Source organism: Octodon degus, unplaced genomic scaffold (assembly GCF_000260255.1).
Source record: "Octodon degus isolate 3935 unplaced genomic scaffold, OctDeg1.0 scaffold00255, whole genome shotgun sequence".
Classification (NCBI taxonomy): Eukaryota; Metazoa; Chordata; class Mammalia; order Rodentia; family Octodontidae; genus Octodon; species Octodon degus.
In genome coordinates, this window is record NW_004524831.1 from 2,591,028 (window position 1) to 2,608,953 (window position 17,926).

The 17,926-nt window shown below is 34.4% G+C and overlaps 1 protein-coding gene across 1 annotated transcript in view; it reads right to left on the bottom strand.

Annotated features, from left to right (window-relative positions):
• Positions 1 to 2,992: 2,992 nt before the first annotated feature.
• Positions 2,993 to 17,926, bottom strand: part of LOC101589917 (zinc finger protein 14-like) — a 21,487-nt gene continuing 6,553 nt past the window's right edge. The window contains exons 2-5 of the mRNA XM_023706411.1: positions 8,314 to 8,440; positions 8,072 to 8,132; positions 3,979 to 5,236; positions 2,993 to 3,810 (exon numbers count right to left, since the gene is read on the bottom strand). Of these exons, the coding sequence (XP_023562179.1) occupies positions 3,430 to 3,810; positions 3,979 to 5,236; positions 8,072 to 8,132; positions 8,314 to 8,440 (1,827 nt within the window). The 3' untranslated portion in view covers positions 2,993 to 3,429. The remainder of the gene's footprint in view (positions 3,811 to 3,978; positions 5,237 to 8,071; positions 8,133 to 8,313; positions 8,441 to 17,926) is intronic.

Below are 17,926 nucleotides of genomic sequence, written 5' to 3' on the forward strand. Positions count from 1 at the left end.
TTAATGCTTTTTTTCTCCTAAATTTCTTATATTTTTAACCAATTTTGCATGCTTATATCTAGTAATCTAAACAACTAATTTGGCGACAATATTATACACTATAACAATGATTATTGAATTCCTATCAATTTGTTTAGTTAAATTCTGTATTATTTCTCATTTTTTCATATTTTTAAATTCTTTTTAAAAAATTAAATGGAACCTTCAGATTGCCTATAGACTCCACAGTTCTGAGGTAAGGTGGAACAAATGATCGAGACTTTAAAGACAATACTGACAAAATATTATCAAGACTCAGATGCCATGGATTTGCTACCCAAGTCCCTCTTACAAGTCAGGTCTAATGGATATACCCCTTTTGAAGTTATGTGTTGGAAGTCTTCACATTTAATAAAGGGTCTCCAGGCAGACCTACATCAGTTGGGCAATATCACTGTACAGAAACAGGTCATTCATTTGGGGAAAAAGTCTTCTCCCAGACACATGAAAATATAGCTGAAATGGCTTTCCCATAGACACACCTGCTCACAACTATAGCACAGGTGACATGGTTTTGATTAAAGATGGAAAAAACAACCATTATCTCCTGGTGGAGTTGCCCATATTTGATAATACTGAGCATTCACACTGCAGTGATAGCCCAGAGATACATCCCTGTATTCATCACCCTAGAGTTAAGACAGCCATCCTGATGACACCTGGGCTTACTCTGATGAGCTGGTCTCTTAAGACAACTCCAAAGACACAATGCACTCAAAAGCTTGCTCTCATCACCCCTGGAACCTGACAAGTGAACACAAAGCTGAAGATTGAAATGACTTCCTACACTGGAATACCTGTACTCTGGATTGACTGTTAATACGTTGCATTCTTAGCCTTTTTTCCTCCTGTCAGTCTTCATACTTGCTGTTGGACTTTGGGCTGTATTCTCAGAGGACTGGGTAATTCTAGAAAAGTTTGCTTTTGCTATTTTCTACCTTGTATTTATTTGATTAAGTGCTCTTATTTAAAATAATTTTTCTGTGGATAATATGCCTAAACATACTGGGAACATAAGACAGGACATTGGGCATTCCAAGTTTAAACTTACAGCTTAAGTCCTGTTATAAATCAGACTAGAAGGAACCCCTCTCTTCTTAAAGTGTACCTTTACTTTGATGCTTGACCAAAACAATCTGAGCTTCCAAATTGGAAAAAATTATCACTATTTCTCAGGATGTGGAGGAATAGATTGGGAACAAGAACACTGCTACAATAATGTGTCTGTCCAGAATGACAAACTAAAAAGTACAGCTGACTTCCTTTCTCCTCTACTTTCTGTCCAAGATGGGACTGTCATAGCACAGGCTAGTAGTAAGGACAGCCTTCTAACTCAGCACTTTTCAAGTCCAACCTCTTTATGGGGAACTTGTAAGTCCTTGCAGTGCATTATTCCAGAGCAAGCTCATGAAGACTGCATATTGGCTGATCAAGTAAGAATTCTGATGACTGGTTGAGGACAAGACCCATGGCTTGTTTTAAAAACTGAAAGCACCCTCATCATCCTCATCCATACTAGAATCTCTTTCCCAGCACCTCCACCGTTTGCTCTGGCTTCTGCATCTGTTGCAAACTCCACAGGACCTCCAACTCTAGATTTGCTGTGCCTGGCCTACGGTTCTATGATCAGCTACAGAAACAAGAATTGTAATATTTCTTTCCTAATATGCTTTTAGTGTTATATTGATAGTCTTAATACAGGCTAAGTCTTGTTAATCCTATGTTACATTGTCAAGTTATGAAATGTTAGAAGTATCGCCAAAAGAAAACTTCCTTTGAATTTTGGAGGGGAATTTAATGTCTTTCCATTTGTATTCAGGACACTTATAACATGTAAGGTATATTTATCAGCTCATCTTTGTGGCTTTCTATGGTTTAAAGAAACATGGTTGTGAGGTTGTCAAGGTATGGACACATGAGAGTTAACTGATTGTGTCTACTCCAGTACTATATGTCCAACTAAATTTGCCAGGCAAAATTATGGGTATGGAAGACCCACCCTAGAGAGGATGGTTGTGAGAAAGTTATATAAAAAAAAAGAAAGAAAAAGAAGAAGAAGACTTGCTTCTGTTTCTTTGCAGGAGCTCGAGTATTCACCAGCACCTTGGAAGTCACCTCGTCTTTCGGCACAGACTCTTCAGCCCTCAACTGGACCATTCAGTCTTCTGGCAGAGACCTGTGACCTCCTTATATAGACTTTCACAGGGGACTACAGTGGGCTCCAAGCCTTCAGCTGAAGTTATTTGATGTCCTGGGAGAAGACAAATCTTTTACCTTCTTCCATATTTGATTGTGTGGCAGGCCTTGTAAGCCAATATTATACATTCGTACATGTCTCACATTAAATCTATTTCTTTAACAAGCACTGACTGACCCATTACTGCAGTTCACGATATCCTTTTACAGACAAGTCATGGTCCATCTCATTTCACAGAATCAGAAATAGCAGTATGGTTTATTTTTTTGTATAAGTGTTGGTAAAATTACCACAATTTAAAGTCATGAAAATATAAACATAAAAAGTCAATATTGATGGAAAGAAAACTTTTCTGTAAATCATAATATTGACAATGGTTTAAAGCAAAGTAGACAAAATTACATACTTAATATAATTTAATTATTTTGGGAAATAGCCAGGTATTTTATTAAGATATGAAAAAAATCAAACAGTTTTCTAATTTATAAGTTGTGTTAAAAATTCAACTTTTCAAAAACTCATGTTCACATATCTCTAAATATGCATACATAAACATATACATTATCATTTAAAGTTAAAAATATTTGACAAAGAATGCGAAGCATATATACTATGAAAATTAAAATCAAATCTAGTGGGAAATCCCATCAATAAAATTTATTTTTTCATGGTCTATACTTTCCAATACTATAAACAAACAAAATTGAAACTATGTAAGTACCAGCCTTACTTGGAAGTGGGAAATACATTTAAATTCCCCTTTAATTAGAAGATACCATATATTAAGTTCAAAGGCAATGGCTCATACAAAAATATGTCATTATTTTTTACAGTAAAGAATAAGAATATATAGTTCAGACACATACAATTGATCTACTGAGAAATATAGAAGGAATATATTCTAGGTATCTCCATGTAAGGATGTATTTTCTGGAAAACTTATGAATGATGACACTGAATTTTTCATTTATTTTGTACAGATCTCCACTATATGAAGAATTTTCACAATATTTTCAAAAAAGGGTTACATATATGGGATTTCTCCTCAGTGTAACTTCTTTCATGTAGTTAGATAGAGAATGCCTACACATTTTCTACAATGATTGCAAACACAAGGTTCCATCTCTATATTACTTTTTTCATGTATGTTGCAGCTCTTTGTAGTAAATGATTTTCCACATTGCTTACATACATTAAGATTTCTCCCCTATGTGGCTTTTTTCATGTATGTTGTAAGACCTCTTTGCAGTGAATGCTTTTCCACATTGCTTGCAAACATAAGGCTTCTCCCCAGTGTGAATTCTTTTATGTATGTTATAAGAACTCTTTCTAGCAAATGCTTTTCCACATTCCTTGCACACATAAGGTTTCTCCCCAGTGTGAGTTCTTCTATGTATGATATAAGAACTTTTTGTTGTGAGTGCTTTTCCACATTGCTTGCACACATGGAGTTTCTCCCCTGTGTGAGTTCTTTCATGTATTTGACAATATTCATGTGTAGTGAATGCCTTCCCACAGTGCTTGCACACATAAGGTTTCTCTCCTGTGTGAGTTCTTTCATGTCTCTGATAGTCTCTGTGTGTTATAAATGCCTTCTCACATTGCTTGCACACAAAAAGTTTCTGCCCAGTGTGAATTCTTTGATGTACACTGTAAGAATTCTTTGTATTGAATGTTTTCCCACATTCTTTGCATACATAAGGTTTTTCCCAAGTGTGAGTTCTTTCATGTATTTTATAAGAACTCTTTCTATTGAATGCTTTTCCACATTCCTTGCACACATAATGTTTCTCCCCTGTGTGAGTTTTTTCATGTATTTGACAATATTTGACTGTAGTGAATCCTTTCCCACACTGTTTACATACATAAGGTTTCTCCCTGATGTGAGTTCTTTCATGACTTTGATGTCCACTGTATGTAGTGAAGCCTCTCCCACATTGTTTACAGACATAAGGTTTCTCTCCAGTATGAATTCTTTCATGCACATTGTAAGTATTCTTTGTAGTGAATGCTTTTCCACATTGCTTGCACACATAAGGTTTCTCCCCAGTGTGAGTTCTTTCATGTCTTTGACAATATTTGTATGTAGTGAATGCTTTTCCACACTGCTTGCACACATAAGGTTTCTCCCCAGTGTGAATTCTTTCATGTATTTTATAATGAATCTGCATAGTAAATGCCTTCCCACATTCCTTACACACATAAGGTTTCTCCCCACTGTGATTTCTTTCATGTATTTGACAGTATTGGTGTGAAGTGAATGCCTTCCCACAGTTCTTGCACATATAAGGTTTCTCCCCAGTATGAGTTCTTTCATGTCTTTGGCAGTACTGGTGTGTACTGAATGCTTTCCCACATAACTTGCACACATAAGGTTTTTCTCCAGTGTGAGTTCTTTCATGCATTTGACAACTTTGGTTTGAAGTGAATGCTTTGCCGCAGTGCTTACATATATATGGTTTCTCACCAGTGTGGGTTCTTCCATGTCTACAAAATGCAGACTTCTCAACAAATCCTTTTCCACATTGCTTGCATACATAGGGTTTGGCCTCCGTGTGAAATCTTTCATGAATTTTACAACAACTTTGAGTTTTGAAAGTTTTCCCACATTGCGTACATACATACAGTTTCTTTCCAGTGCAAACACTTTCACAAACTTTAACACCACTGTGACTTCTGGAGGATTTTACACTTTTCTTACTTACAATGGTCTCTCCATGGTGACTTCTTTCATTATGTTCAGAGTAGATTTTTCCATATTGTTCATACTGATAAGGTCTGACAGTAAATGCCAAATACTTTTCTGGATTGAAGTCAGTGTGAGGTAAAATGGGCACATTTAGTGATAAATGTCCCATCAGAGGCTTTCTGCAAGCAAAACTTTCAGCTTGCCTTACAACAGTTTGTTGCATGTCTACATTAGCATCTGGAGCCCACAGAAACAGATTTATATATTGATTCCAATGTTTATATTGACACCATCTTGCTACCTCTTCATTACTGTAAAGAAAAAAGAAGAATAAAAATATCAATCTTAATAAAAAGGCCTCTGTATAATACCAGGAGAAGATCTGACTTGATGTTTCCTAAAAACGTTTGAGAAAGAATTTGTTGAATGCTTTAGAGAATGCTGCCAAAACACACATTCCCAAAAGGATAGTATCCATTTAGACATTTTAAATTGATAAATATTCACAATATGTTAGCTCTAGTTTCATTTAGACAACTGAAACATATGTGGATTACATAGTGATCATTTCTCTTTTTTTCAAAATTTTATTGATAAACAGATAGCAATGAGACAGTTTCAAATCAAATTGGAAGTAGAGTTTCAACAAATAATACACTGCATATATTCTTCTTAGTGGTTAATTGCTGTACAAGAAGTGGACTTGTGATCCTATTTACAAACACCATTAGAACAAATCATTCTATTCATTAAGAGAATGCAACTATATATCTATCCCAACCACTTGGAATACACAAATACAAAATGGACATTCATCTGTATACCCCATTTTTTCTAAGTTCCGTTATTGAATATTATAGGTGTGTAAACTCAGCAAAATATTCTAAAAGAGTCCACTAGCCCATAATAGCATCGGGTCTTCTGTTTAACTGGCAATGTCAGAAATTACTGACCTGAGTCCCTCACAGCTCAACATAACAGCATGGGTTTACTTCCTATATTTTGTCTTCATACTTTTCTACTGGATCGTTAAGACCAAGGTGAAGCAGGACCTGTGCAACAAGAGTTGTAGGTTTTTGGTCTGAGAAGGTCAGTGAAATCCCCTCAGGATTTATCCTGAGATCCTGTACCTCAGATTGTAGAACCTTTGTCAGTGCAGCCATGTGGATGAGTCACGGCCATTGCTTGGCCAATGTGCTCTCTGTGAAAGCCTGAGAGAGTGTCTTCTCCCCATGTGACTCTCCTTAGGCACACTCTACATCATCGATCACTTTCCTCTTTGGCCCCATTATCTTCTTGATCAGAAAATTTGGGACATTACCGAGGTACATGACGTTACAGTACAAGTTCTTATATGTCCTGAGTCTTAATTGACCTTGGAAGGCTAGGGCCAAAATGTTGGCTTTCCTTGTAGCCCTCCTTTGTCTCTAATTTTGGTCTGCAAACTTAGGTTGTTAACCATCCAGAAGACAAGCTTATTGTTATTATCAAACGATTTAGGCTATCAAGCTTAACCTCACTATCTCACTGCATTTCAAACATCTTAGGCATAATAAGGAACAGGTATTTTTCATCAAGTATTGATATGTTGAACTTTAAGTCCCTACATAATATGATAAAAAACATTTAAAAATTAGATTATATTTTAAAAAATAGGATAAAGAATTCTATGCTTCTCATGTTTGCACATAAGTCCAAAAATCTCACCATATACAACCTTGAAGCAGGACAGTCCCACAATATTCCTTTTCCTATCTCTTGCTTTCATTCACCACCCCCTTCTTCTTGAACATCCACCTACCCGAGAGACATCTTAGCAGTAACTGGCATGTCATGACAAGCCACCCATATTCAGAATACCAGAATGACAGGCACTCCAAACATGAAACTATAGTGATCATTTCTGACACCCTTTCCACCATCACTCCCCCTTTTCTCTTTACCCAGGTCATCTTCCTATTTCCAACAAGTCAGCCTTATTATTCTTTATCACTATTCCTTAATTGTGATCCTTAATTTATATTTTGGTATCTTAGGTGATAATTCAGTTTCTGAGTATGGCTTATTTCATTTAACATTATGAGATGGAGCCCCATCTTTGTGTGTATATGTGTGAAAAGATTTGGTACCATATTTCTGTATGGCTTAATATATAGCACATTTTTTCCACGCTAAAAATTAATAAGGATCTTAGCACTAAAGTACATTACTACATTCGTGATGTTTTGTTTAGAGGGTCTCCCTGATCATTAATTTGGTGAGCAGAAAGTTTGTGTTGTTACCCGGCTCACTCAGCTTACCAGAGTGCTGGAATTATAAGAAGGCACTACTATGTTAAGCTTGTTCCACATGCTCTTTTTCCATGCATTCCAGGTTAGGCATCTAGGCTATTAGAAGAACTTAGGTATTGTCAATTATTTCCAGAACTTAGGTATTATGAATACCCATGCACACCCTGCTTTGAGTATGAATATGCAGGTACAATTAACATACAATAATTTTAAATTGTTTCAAAATATACATACGGAGTTTCTCCTGGATGACATGCAAACTCATATTTTTATTTTTGAGACATCTGTACATTAATTATCAAAATGGTCCTATTTTATATTCCCACCAGCAATGTATATGGCTGCCTTCTAAGAATTTTAAAACATGAATTCACCCAATTCTCTGGAGGCTGTTTAGAAAATATCTACTATTACACTGGCATTAATTTGCATTTTCAATACATTTTTCAGGTTAACAATTTTTTTAGATAATGTATATCTCATGTTCACATACATACATAAATAGTAACTTGAAGATGAGTTTGTCAATGTTCAAAATTTATTCTTTTCATATATGCCTATACACAATAGCTAAATGCAAAGCATACATTTTTATGTTGTTGATCATGAAAGAAGTTTTTAAAAATGATGTAGGAGACAATGTCTCTTGTTGCATTGTATCTCCAACAAGTTACTTGCCTATATTAGAATATTTCTCTATTCTATGTCAAAGTATACAAAAACAACTTCTACATAACAGAATTTTTGTGAGATTAAAAAAATGTAGACATAACATTTGTCTAATTTTCTTGTCTGTAATATTTTTGCTCAAACAACTCTTAGGGCATATTCCTTGTACTTGTGAATGCAAATTACCTTTGATTTTTTGAGGTATTTTTGTATTCTTCTTCAATTGGATGGTTGTCCCAGTTCCTTCCTGAATTGTAGCAATGGAAATACAAGTCACTATATCATTATACAACAATTAGCAGATAGTGGTTAGATTCATGGTATAATGTGAACAGGCACAAGACATTCTTCAAAATGTTTTCGCATTCTACATGAATAAGAACCAACACTCTCTAATAGCATAAATAAGAAAAGAATGTCATTCTTACCAATATCAGTCATATTCATAAATGTTTCCAACATTACATCTCTGTAGAGTTTCTTTTGGGATGGATTCAGTAAAGCCCACTCCTCCATGGTAAAGTTCACAGCAACATCCTCCAAGGATACTGACTCCTGAATAATAACAGATGCATTTCCTGAAAGAAGGTTAAAACTCACATCCTAAAATATCTGATTTGCTCCTGTAAAAGCTGATTTGAGCTTGATTCCTTCAAATATTTACTCCAAGTCTTGATCAACAAACCCATGTATATGCACATATTTTCATATAACAATTCTGGTACTAGATTCCAATTCATTACTACAGCAATAGCAACAGGTTGCCTGGAATGGTGACAGATATGTTGTGTATTGATTCTAAACAAAGGTCACGGAAGGACCCTGAAAATCACCCAAAACACAGGCACAGATAAATATTTAATGAATGATTCTGACAGACCATAGAATATACTGCTTCAAATCTGACTATTTATAGAATTGTCATTCTACCTTTGATTATACTTAGGTAGAAGTTTAAAAGTTGAAGCTGGTTTTATAGAAAAAAACTTAATTAAATACTAAATCAGGTTGATGTATTTTGGTCTTTATTACAACTTGCTTTCTCTGGTTTGAAAAATTTATTTAGCAACATTCATACATGCATGTCTAATTTATTTAACCTAAGAGTATGATATCAAGATTTATTCATTTAGGTAGAAATGTCTCAAGCTTATTGGATCAATATTTTTTCTAATTCTATCAAACGTTTTAATTTAGTATCACTTGTAGGAAAAAAATCAATAATAAGAATTTTAATCATATGAAAATAATAAAAAACAAAATCCATCTTCAAATAACACAAGCCCACAGGCAATAGAGTAGGAGAGTGAAGAAGCTGAAATACAAAATTTCTTACAATGTCCATTAGGTTGTCTAATAGAAGCTACAAATAATATTTTCATCATCTAATAATAATATATTAACCTCAATTATAAACTCCTTCAAAATTCTTTTTTTAAAAAATTTTAATGTATTTGGTACAGGATCTCACTATGCAGATAAGACTCATAGTGATCCTCCTGTTTTAGCCTCCTCAGTGCTGGGATTACAGGTGTGCACCACTATTCCAGGTTTTGGTGGCTGGCTCAGTGCACCCGAGGCAGGACCGACATGGCCTGTAGGGCTGGTGCTAGGCATCAAATCTGAGTCCGTGCACATGCCAGGCAGAAACTTAGTCCACTGAGCTATTTCCCTGGCCCATTCTCCAAAATTCTAAAGAGAGGAACCCAAATAACATTTTGTTTGATGAGTTTGTTAAGGGCCAAAAGAGTTTACAAAATTCCATCCAGCCTGTGGCTACCACCAGAGTAATTATGTGAAATCAAGGAAATGTAGTGGAGCTAATCACAGTTGATTTTATCTTCATCTTGATTTTATAGATCTTTATACATACATGCGAAACAAATACTTGTATTGAAATATTTCTTTGCTTTCTCAGTTGTTGCCAATTGTATATTCAATTTTAAACTAAGAAAAATCACAATCATGGTAAAATCTTGAATAAGTTTTACATCTTAAAACCTTCCTCCAAAAGAAGCAAGAGGGAAATTAGTTAAGTAAGAATCCTGTTTTGCTGCCATTTACAAGGGAACCAACACTCAGAAGGTGAACTATATTTCTAAGTTATACATAGTTTTCAGTGCCTCTGCAGCCCACAGGTAGAGACAGGGAAAGATGAGAAGTCAGTAAAGTTAAATATGGTGTTTATTCATATCATAGTGATCAATCACCACAGAGAGAAATTGCTCTTTCCTCCAGAGTCTCAATACTGAGCAGATACAACATTCACCAATAATCAGTTGAAGCTTAACCTTTGACTTTTTCCAATTTTTCTTTTGAAGTCAAATGTGTACTGTTTGCTGAGCACTAACCAATTAAAAAAAAAAGACAAAAGAGAGAGAAAAAAAACTAAGCCCTTATCAGTATACTACACAAAATGACCAAAATGCTGACAAATCAGAGGAGCATCCTTCTGCACTACTTCAAATGAAGATTGTTGCCCAAAGCATGTGATGCTGTTTATCATTTTGAGTTATCATTCTCAAGTTCTCAATCTATGGCATACTGAATCACACAGATATATACTCTCAAATTGTCTTACAATAGAGAGCAGCATTCCTATTCCACAGAAAATTATGATACTCCTACATTTTATCCTCCAGAATCTAGGGAGACTATCATTTTAAAAATTATACTATTGGCCGAGGAGATAGGTCAGTGGAATAAGGGCTTGCTTGGCAAGCACAAGGTCCTGAGTTTGATCCCTGGTGCCATCAAAAAAAAAAAAAAAAAAAAAGCTACAACTAGAGCCAATCTCAAATTCATAGTACTTATCTAGGGCAATAAGTTTCGAAGGAAGTCTTCCAGAATGACTGACACACATTGTCAAAGAAAAAAAAATTCAGTGTTTTTAATTCAATCAGATTTTATTGGTATATTTTAGATATACATAATGATCATACTTATCATAGAAAATTTGTATATGTACATGATGTAACTTGCTGCTTTTTGGGGGGGCTATTCTTGTACCCTTTCATCAAGCCCTCCTCTCTTCAGCATTTACAAACTTTATTTCCATTTTTTTCCTTTTTTCCTTTCCAATTCCACCTTCCTTGTTCCTTTCAAAGTTGAACATTTTGTTTGTATTTCAAAACACTTACTGTACATTTTGTCATTATTTACACTTTCTGTTGCTCACACTAGAAGGGAAAAAAGCAGTATTTACACATGTGTGTTCAATTTTTTTTACTTAACTGTATGTTCTGAAGTTACTCACCATAGGTAATTTACATGCATCAACCCAGGAATTACAGTAAAAAGAAAAAAAAATGAAATGAGAAGATAGTTAAAACAAGATGCAATCCCAGATTTCCAGCTCACCAAAAGCAAACATAGGGGTCAAAGAGGTACAACAATCAGAAAGCCACCCATTTGGGCTCCCTGAAGTGGTAACAGAAGAAGTAACAAATGAAATGAAGCTCTAGAAAAAATATCAAATTAGAAATAATTTTCCCAAAACTACAGAGATGGTGACAATAGCAAAAGACATTTAATGACTCTGAAATACATACAGATAAAAATATAAAGAAGTTTAGAAAAATGATGGAAACCATAAATGCCCAATATAGGAAAGAAATTAAAACCATAAAAGAGTGTAAATAGATACTCAGGACATAATATATTCTATTGAAACTGTGTGCACTAGAATGAACCAATGCGAGGACAGTGTCTCAGATATACAAAACAGGACTGTAGTTAGCAATGAAGAAAAGGACAATTTCTTAAAAATAACAAGGGACCATGAAAAATCAATCCAATAACTACTAAATGATGTAAAAAAAGAATAAGATTGATCAGAGTCCATGAAAAACCAGAAAACAGCACAGATAACATAAAAAATCCTGCTTACAGAAATCATAGCAGAAAACATCCCAAGCAGAGCAAAAGAATGAAATGAGCCACATAGGACTCTAATTAGCCATCATGAAAAAACCTACATCAAGGCATAAAACAGACCGGATACAATAAATTCAACAAAAACCCAGAAGACTAAAAGTTGTTAGAAAACAAATTATATATAAAGGAAAGTTCATCAGAGTCACGCCAGATTTCTAATGAAAAAAGTGGGAGCCAACATTAGGAAAATAAGATGACATGGATAAGTCAATGCAAATTAGTGATCACCATCAATGTTAAAGGTCTCAACTTTCAAAACAGAAGAAACAGACAGGAAGAATGGACTAAAAAGCAAGATCCAATAATATTTTGTATACAGGAAATACCTATGATTCAAAAAAAGTTCATAGACTCAAAGTATGGTCCATGTGCGAGAAACCCAGAAAAAAGCAAGAATAGTTATTGTATTTACAGACTCTATGGTTTTCAACTCAAGGCTTATTAAGACAAACAAAGAAGGTCACTATATCCTTGTAGAAGAAAAAATATAAGAGGAAGAAATAACAATGACACATATATATGAACAAATATTAATAGACATTAAGAAATCGAAGAATCAGTAATACAGTTGTAATGGGGGACACTTTGTAACCACTGTCACAAATAGACAGATCAAGTAGACAAAAAGTCAACAATGAAATATTAGAACTGAACCAAACATCTAAAAAATGGACTTAGTCAATGTCTACTTCCACGCTACAAAATCAGAATACACATTCTTCTCAGCTGCACATGGATATTCTTCAAAATAAACAACATACTAGCTCAAAAAACATGCTCAAGTAAATGCAAAAGAAATAATGTGATCCTATACATATTATCATAATATAGTGCAATGAAATAGGAAATCAGTGGCAAAAGAAACCACAAAAATTTTGAAAACACATGGAAATTATATAACTTTGTCTTGAATAAACAATGAGTTGAAGATGAAATGAAAGAAGAAATTAGAAATTTGCTATAATTAAACAATAATCCCAGTACATTATACTGGAACTTATGGGGCAGGATGAAAGCAGTCCTATGAAAGAAGTTTAGAATGGTGAATTTCCTTATTTAGGGAAAAGCAAGTGCAAATAACTTAACACTGAACTTCAATCTTCTAAAAGAATAGGTGAAGTCCAAATCTATCTGGGAGAAAATGCAAAAGATCAGAGCACAAAACAATGTAATGGAGACTTAAACAACAAAAACAACAACAACAATACAAAGAATCCGAGAATAAACAGTTCATTCTGTGAAAGATTAAATAAAATCAACAAACCCTTAGGCACCCTTAGCTAAGCCAACTTTAGCTAACAGAACATCAGTTAATAAAATTAAAGATGTAATTAAAAAGCTATCAACAAAGAAAAGCCTAGATACTGATGAATTCAATGCTGAATTCTACAAGAAGTTTAGAGAAGATCTAATGCCACTGCTTCTCACATGCTTTAATGAAACATAAAGAGAACAATACTCCTAAATTTATTCCTGGAAGCAAACATTACCCTGATACCAAAAGCAGAGAAGGAGCCAATCAAAGAAGAGAATGATAAGATAATCTCCATAATGAACATATTCAGTGACATAGTGGCAAACATAATGCAACAGATCAACAAGATTATAAACCATGGTAAAGTGGGATTCATCCCAGCGACGTAGGGATGTTTCAAAATACGCAAAGCTATAAATGTAATATATACCATATTAACACAATCAAGAACAAAATTCATATGATCATCTCAATAGCTACAGAAAAAGCATTTTACAAAGTCCACCACCCATCTAAGACAAAAATCTTGCAGAAAATTGGAACAGATGATCTTTATTCCAATCTGATAAAAAGCCATCGATAACAAATCAACAGCCAGTATCATACTAAATTGACAAATACTGAAAGCTTTCACTCTAAAATCAGGAACAAGTCAAGGATATCCATTGTTACAACTCTTATTCAATATAGTTCTGGAAACATTAGTCAGAGCAATCAGACAGGAGAAATTAAAAAAAAAATAAGGATGTGAGTGGAAGAAGTCGTATTATCACTATTTGCAGAAGACATGATACTTTACAAAGAAGACCCCCAGTCTACTTCCATAATACTCTCAACATGCCTGATCTTATCTGATCTTGGAAGCTAAGCAGGGTCGGGCCTGGTTAGGACTTGGATGGGAGACAAAGAAGACCCCCAAAACTCCACTTAAAACTTCTATATTTAATAACCAAATTTAGTAGCACAGCTGGTCACAAAGTCTACACTCAAACTTCAGCAGCCTTCCTGAACATGAATAACAAACTCAATCATAAAGAAATTAGGGATACATCTTCCACAGTAGTATCTAAAACAATGAAATACCTAGGAATCAATCTCATGAAGAAAGTAAAAGACTTCTACACTGAAAACTACAGTATTTTCAAAAAGGAGATTGAAGACACTATCCATAAACGGAAAATTACTAGCTTGTTCTTTGGTAGCAAGAAACACCATTGTGAAAATGGCCATGCTCTCAAAATTGTTACACAGTTTTAGTGCAATCTCAATCAAAATTCCAGCAGTATATCTCAACAGAATTACAGAACACAATCCTAGCAGAAAAGACCTAGAATACCAAAGACAAATCCAGGCAACAAACAAAAAGCAGGGAGCATCGCAATCCCTGACTTGAAACTGTTATAAAGCTACAAGAGAAAAAAACAGCATGGTACTGGCCAAAATGCATACCAAAGGACCAATGAAATCATTTACAAGAAGCAGAAACAACTCCAGACATACTCAGCAACCTTATCTTTGACAAAGGAAACAAGTTCACTAGACAAGATGGCCTCCTTAAATGGTACCAGAAAAACTGGCATTCCACATATTGAAGACTAAAACTTTCATCACACACTAAATCTAAAACTGAAATGAATCAAAAAACCGAAGTATTAAAACAGAAACACTAAATCTGCTGGAAGAGAGAATAGGTAGAACATTTGAAGATATTTGTGTAGGCAAAGGCTTCATGAATGAAGAAACAATCACACAGGAACTTGTACAAAGAATCCAAAAACTTGTATCTCATTTTATTAAAAAGCTTTTGCACAGCAAGATAAAACACCAACAGAGTGAAAAGACATACCACAATGTGAGAAAAAGACTTTTGCAAGCTGTTCTTCAGACAAAGGACTACTATCATATATAAAGAGATTAAAAAAAATCAGAGGCCTAAATTAAAAGACCTGATCTAAAAATGGGTTTTTGAAAGGAATGCATACTTCTCAGGTGCAGAAGCAGAAATAACAAACAAATATATGAAAAAATGTTAAATATCACTGGTCATTGGACATGTGCAAATTAAAACAATGGTTGTAATCAACTCGATAACAAATGCTGGTAGGGCTATGGGGAGAAAGAAAACCATCTCCACAGTTTTGTGAAGTACAGACTAGTAAAGTCACTGTGGAAGTTAGTGTCCAAATTCCTAAAAAAGAAAAGAAAAACAAAAAAATCCCCTAGGAATAGAGCTTCCATTATACCCAACTATTCTCTTTCTTGGTATCTTTCCAAAAAGAATTAAAAGCATCATGCCACAGTGACATATGTGCACCCATGTTTGCAGCCACAGGTTGTAAGCTAAATCCTGGAAACAGCCAAAATAGCCATTAGCTGATGAATCAAAAAAAGTTTTTTTGTTTTTTTTTTTAACTAAATGGAATGCTACTCATCAATAAAGAAACATAGTTTTGAGAAATATCTAGGTAAATGGCTGCATCTTGAGACCACATCATTAAGTAAAATAAAACAGACACACATGTGTGAATATTGCTTTGTTTCTTTGGTGTGAGAAACTAAAGGTGTAAGTAACAATAAAAGTATATAACAGATGTTGGGCAATAGGAAGAAAAAGTTCAAATGAAAAGGGAACTGGTGGAAGGCAAAAGAAAAAATAACAAAAGAAGGAAAAAAATGAAACTAAGTTTTTGTAAGTAGGAAGGGGAAGTAGGGTTGAAGGGAATATGAGGGAACAGGGAAAAAGTCAAGATATATCAATATGCAGATACAAATTTTCTATGATGAATGTGATAGTTATGTATAACTAAAATGTACCAATAAACATAAGTAAAAATAAATAAAACAACTATTTCTTGGCTCCTCCACAATTCTTTTGATCCAACTGGTCATGTCTTTCAAAAACAGCATTTTAGAATTCTTTTTCAAAAAGTTTAACTGCACTAAGATTCAATCCTCCTGCAGCTTGTTCACTTCCTTCAATTTAAGTTATTTATCTGAATCTGTCCTATATGACATACAGAGACAATTTAAGCACACAATAGTGACTTAATTGTGACTTTTATGGCCTGTCAAGCCAGAGAAACTAGGAAAACACACACGAGCCCAGTGCATTTTGGGTAGCATACAACTGATATTAAAAAGATCAAGTAATATTAAAGAGGTGAAATTGTAAAATCAGTACTACTATTTTGTATCTAGTGGATATAAATGAGTCTTCCCAATAGACCTGTGACAAAGGAAAAGAGTTCACAGGCTTAATCAAAGACAAAAAGCTGGTCTGGGGAGATAGCTCAGTAGAATAAGTGCTTGCCTGGCAAGCATAGGATCCTGAGTTCAATCCCCAGTACCAAATAAATAAATAAATAAATAAATAAAGACAAAAAGCTTATTAAATTTTTACAAACCAAAGTCTTCTTCAAAAATCTCTAACCATGTTTAAAGCAATACTTAAGGGTTGGATAATATTTAGATGTATAAAGATTTTGAGCTCTTCAGATACAATATTTCAGGTCCACTTTTTTTTCTACCTCTCTCTGAAACAGGCACATTAATTAACTGCTGTCCTGAGTCCTATGATTCATTCCAGAAATTAGAAAACAGGGGCTGGGCACAAAGCTTGGCAGTCTAAGTGCCTGCCTGCCTGGCAAGCTCAAGGACCTGGGTTGGATTCTCAGTACCACATGGTGTGCACAACGAGACCTAGAAATTGGAAAACAGGAAAAGAAAGGTAGATTGTGAAGATGTCTCTTTGGCTAAATTGGGTAAAAGAAATTTAGACTAGAATACAGGTTTGACTAGCATAAGAGGTAAGAGTTCTAGTGGAATGGCAGAAACACATGAGTGAATCCAGACTTTAACTTAAGATACTGTCAGAATTCAGCACAATGATTAATTAGCGACATAGTTTGTGTCACCAGAACTAAAGAGCTTGTTCTAAGTGAAGAAAGAACCTACCATATGCATCTGCTGCAAGAAGTGCGGTAGATAAAATCAGAATTATTATCCTTTCCTGGTGTGAGACAATGTACCCTGTGGGTGCTTCATCCCACATTAGTTCCAAATCTGGGAACTCACCAGAGTTCAGGCTAAGCACACCATCACTCTACAACTTTTCTGAGTTTCCCTCAAAGATATAAACATATGTTCCTCATTGTGTTCTTTATACTGCTAGGACAAATTTTGCATAATCACACATCTGGACATGAACTCATACTTAATCTCAGTGGTGCAGAGACCTGGCAATTTTTTTTTTACAGTATTTATTTAAGCTCATGGGGACTTTCTTTTATTGTGTACCAATGACCTTTGTACCTATAAATCATGATTTCTTAAAGATTACTGGCAAGATTATATAGATGTTCATATAGCACTGTATCCAAAAATAACAAATTATTCCTAAAATTGTTGACACAGTGTAATGTAATGAAAATTTCATTTGAATATATTCAAAACTCTTTGGTGCCATTATTGTACTTTTTTTTTTTTTTTTTTTTTTTGGCAGAACCGAAGATTGAAGTCAGGCCCTAGTGCTTGCCAGGCAAGTGCTTATTGTACTGAACCACATCACTGGCCCCTGTACTTTCTTATCGTTTATGCTCTTGAGTTTTCTCATCACTTTCCTTAGTTTTTATTTTTTAAAGAGTACAAAATAGTATTAAAACACAAAAATTACAGATGATACAGAATTTCAATAAAGTAATAGGAATTTTATAGTATTTGTTGTATGGCTTAGTATTGTCTTCAAATTAGTTGTTCAGATTACTATGTGTGAAAAATTGGGAAAAAAAAGAAAAGAATATAAAAAATTAAGGAGAGAGTAAAATAAAAGAATTTTATTTTTATTTTTTCCC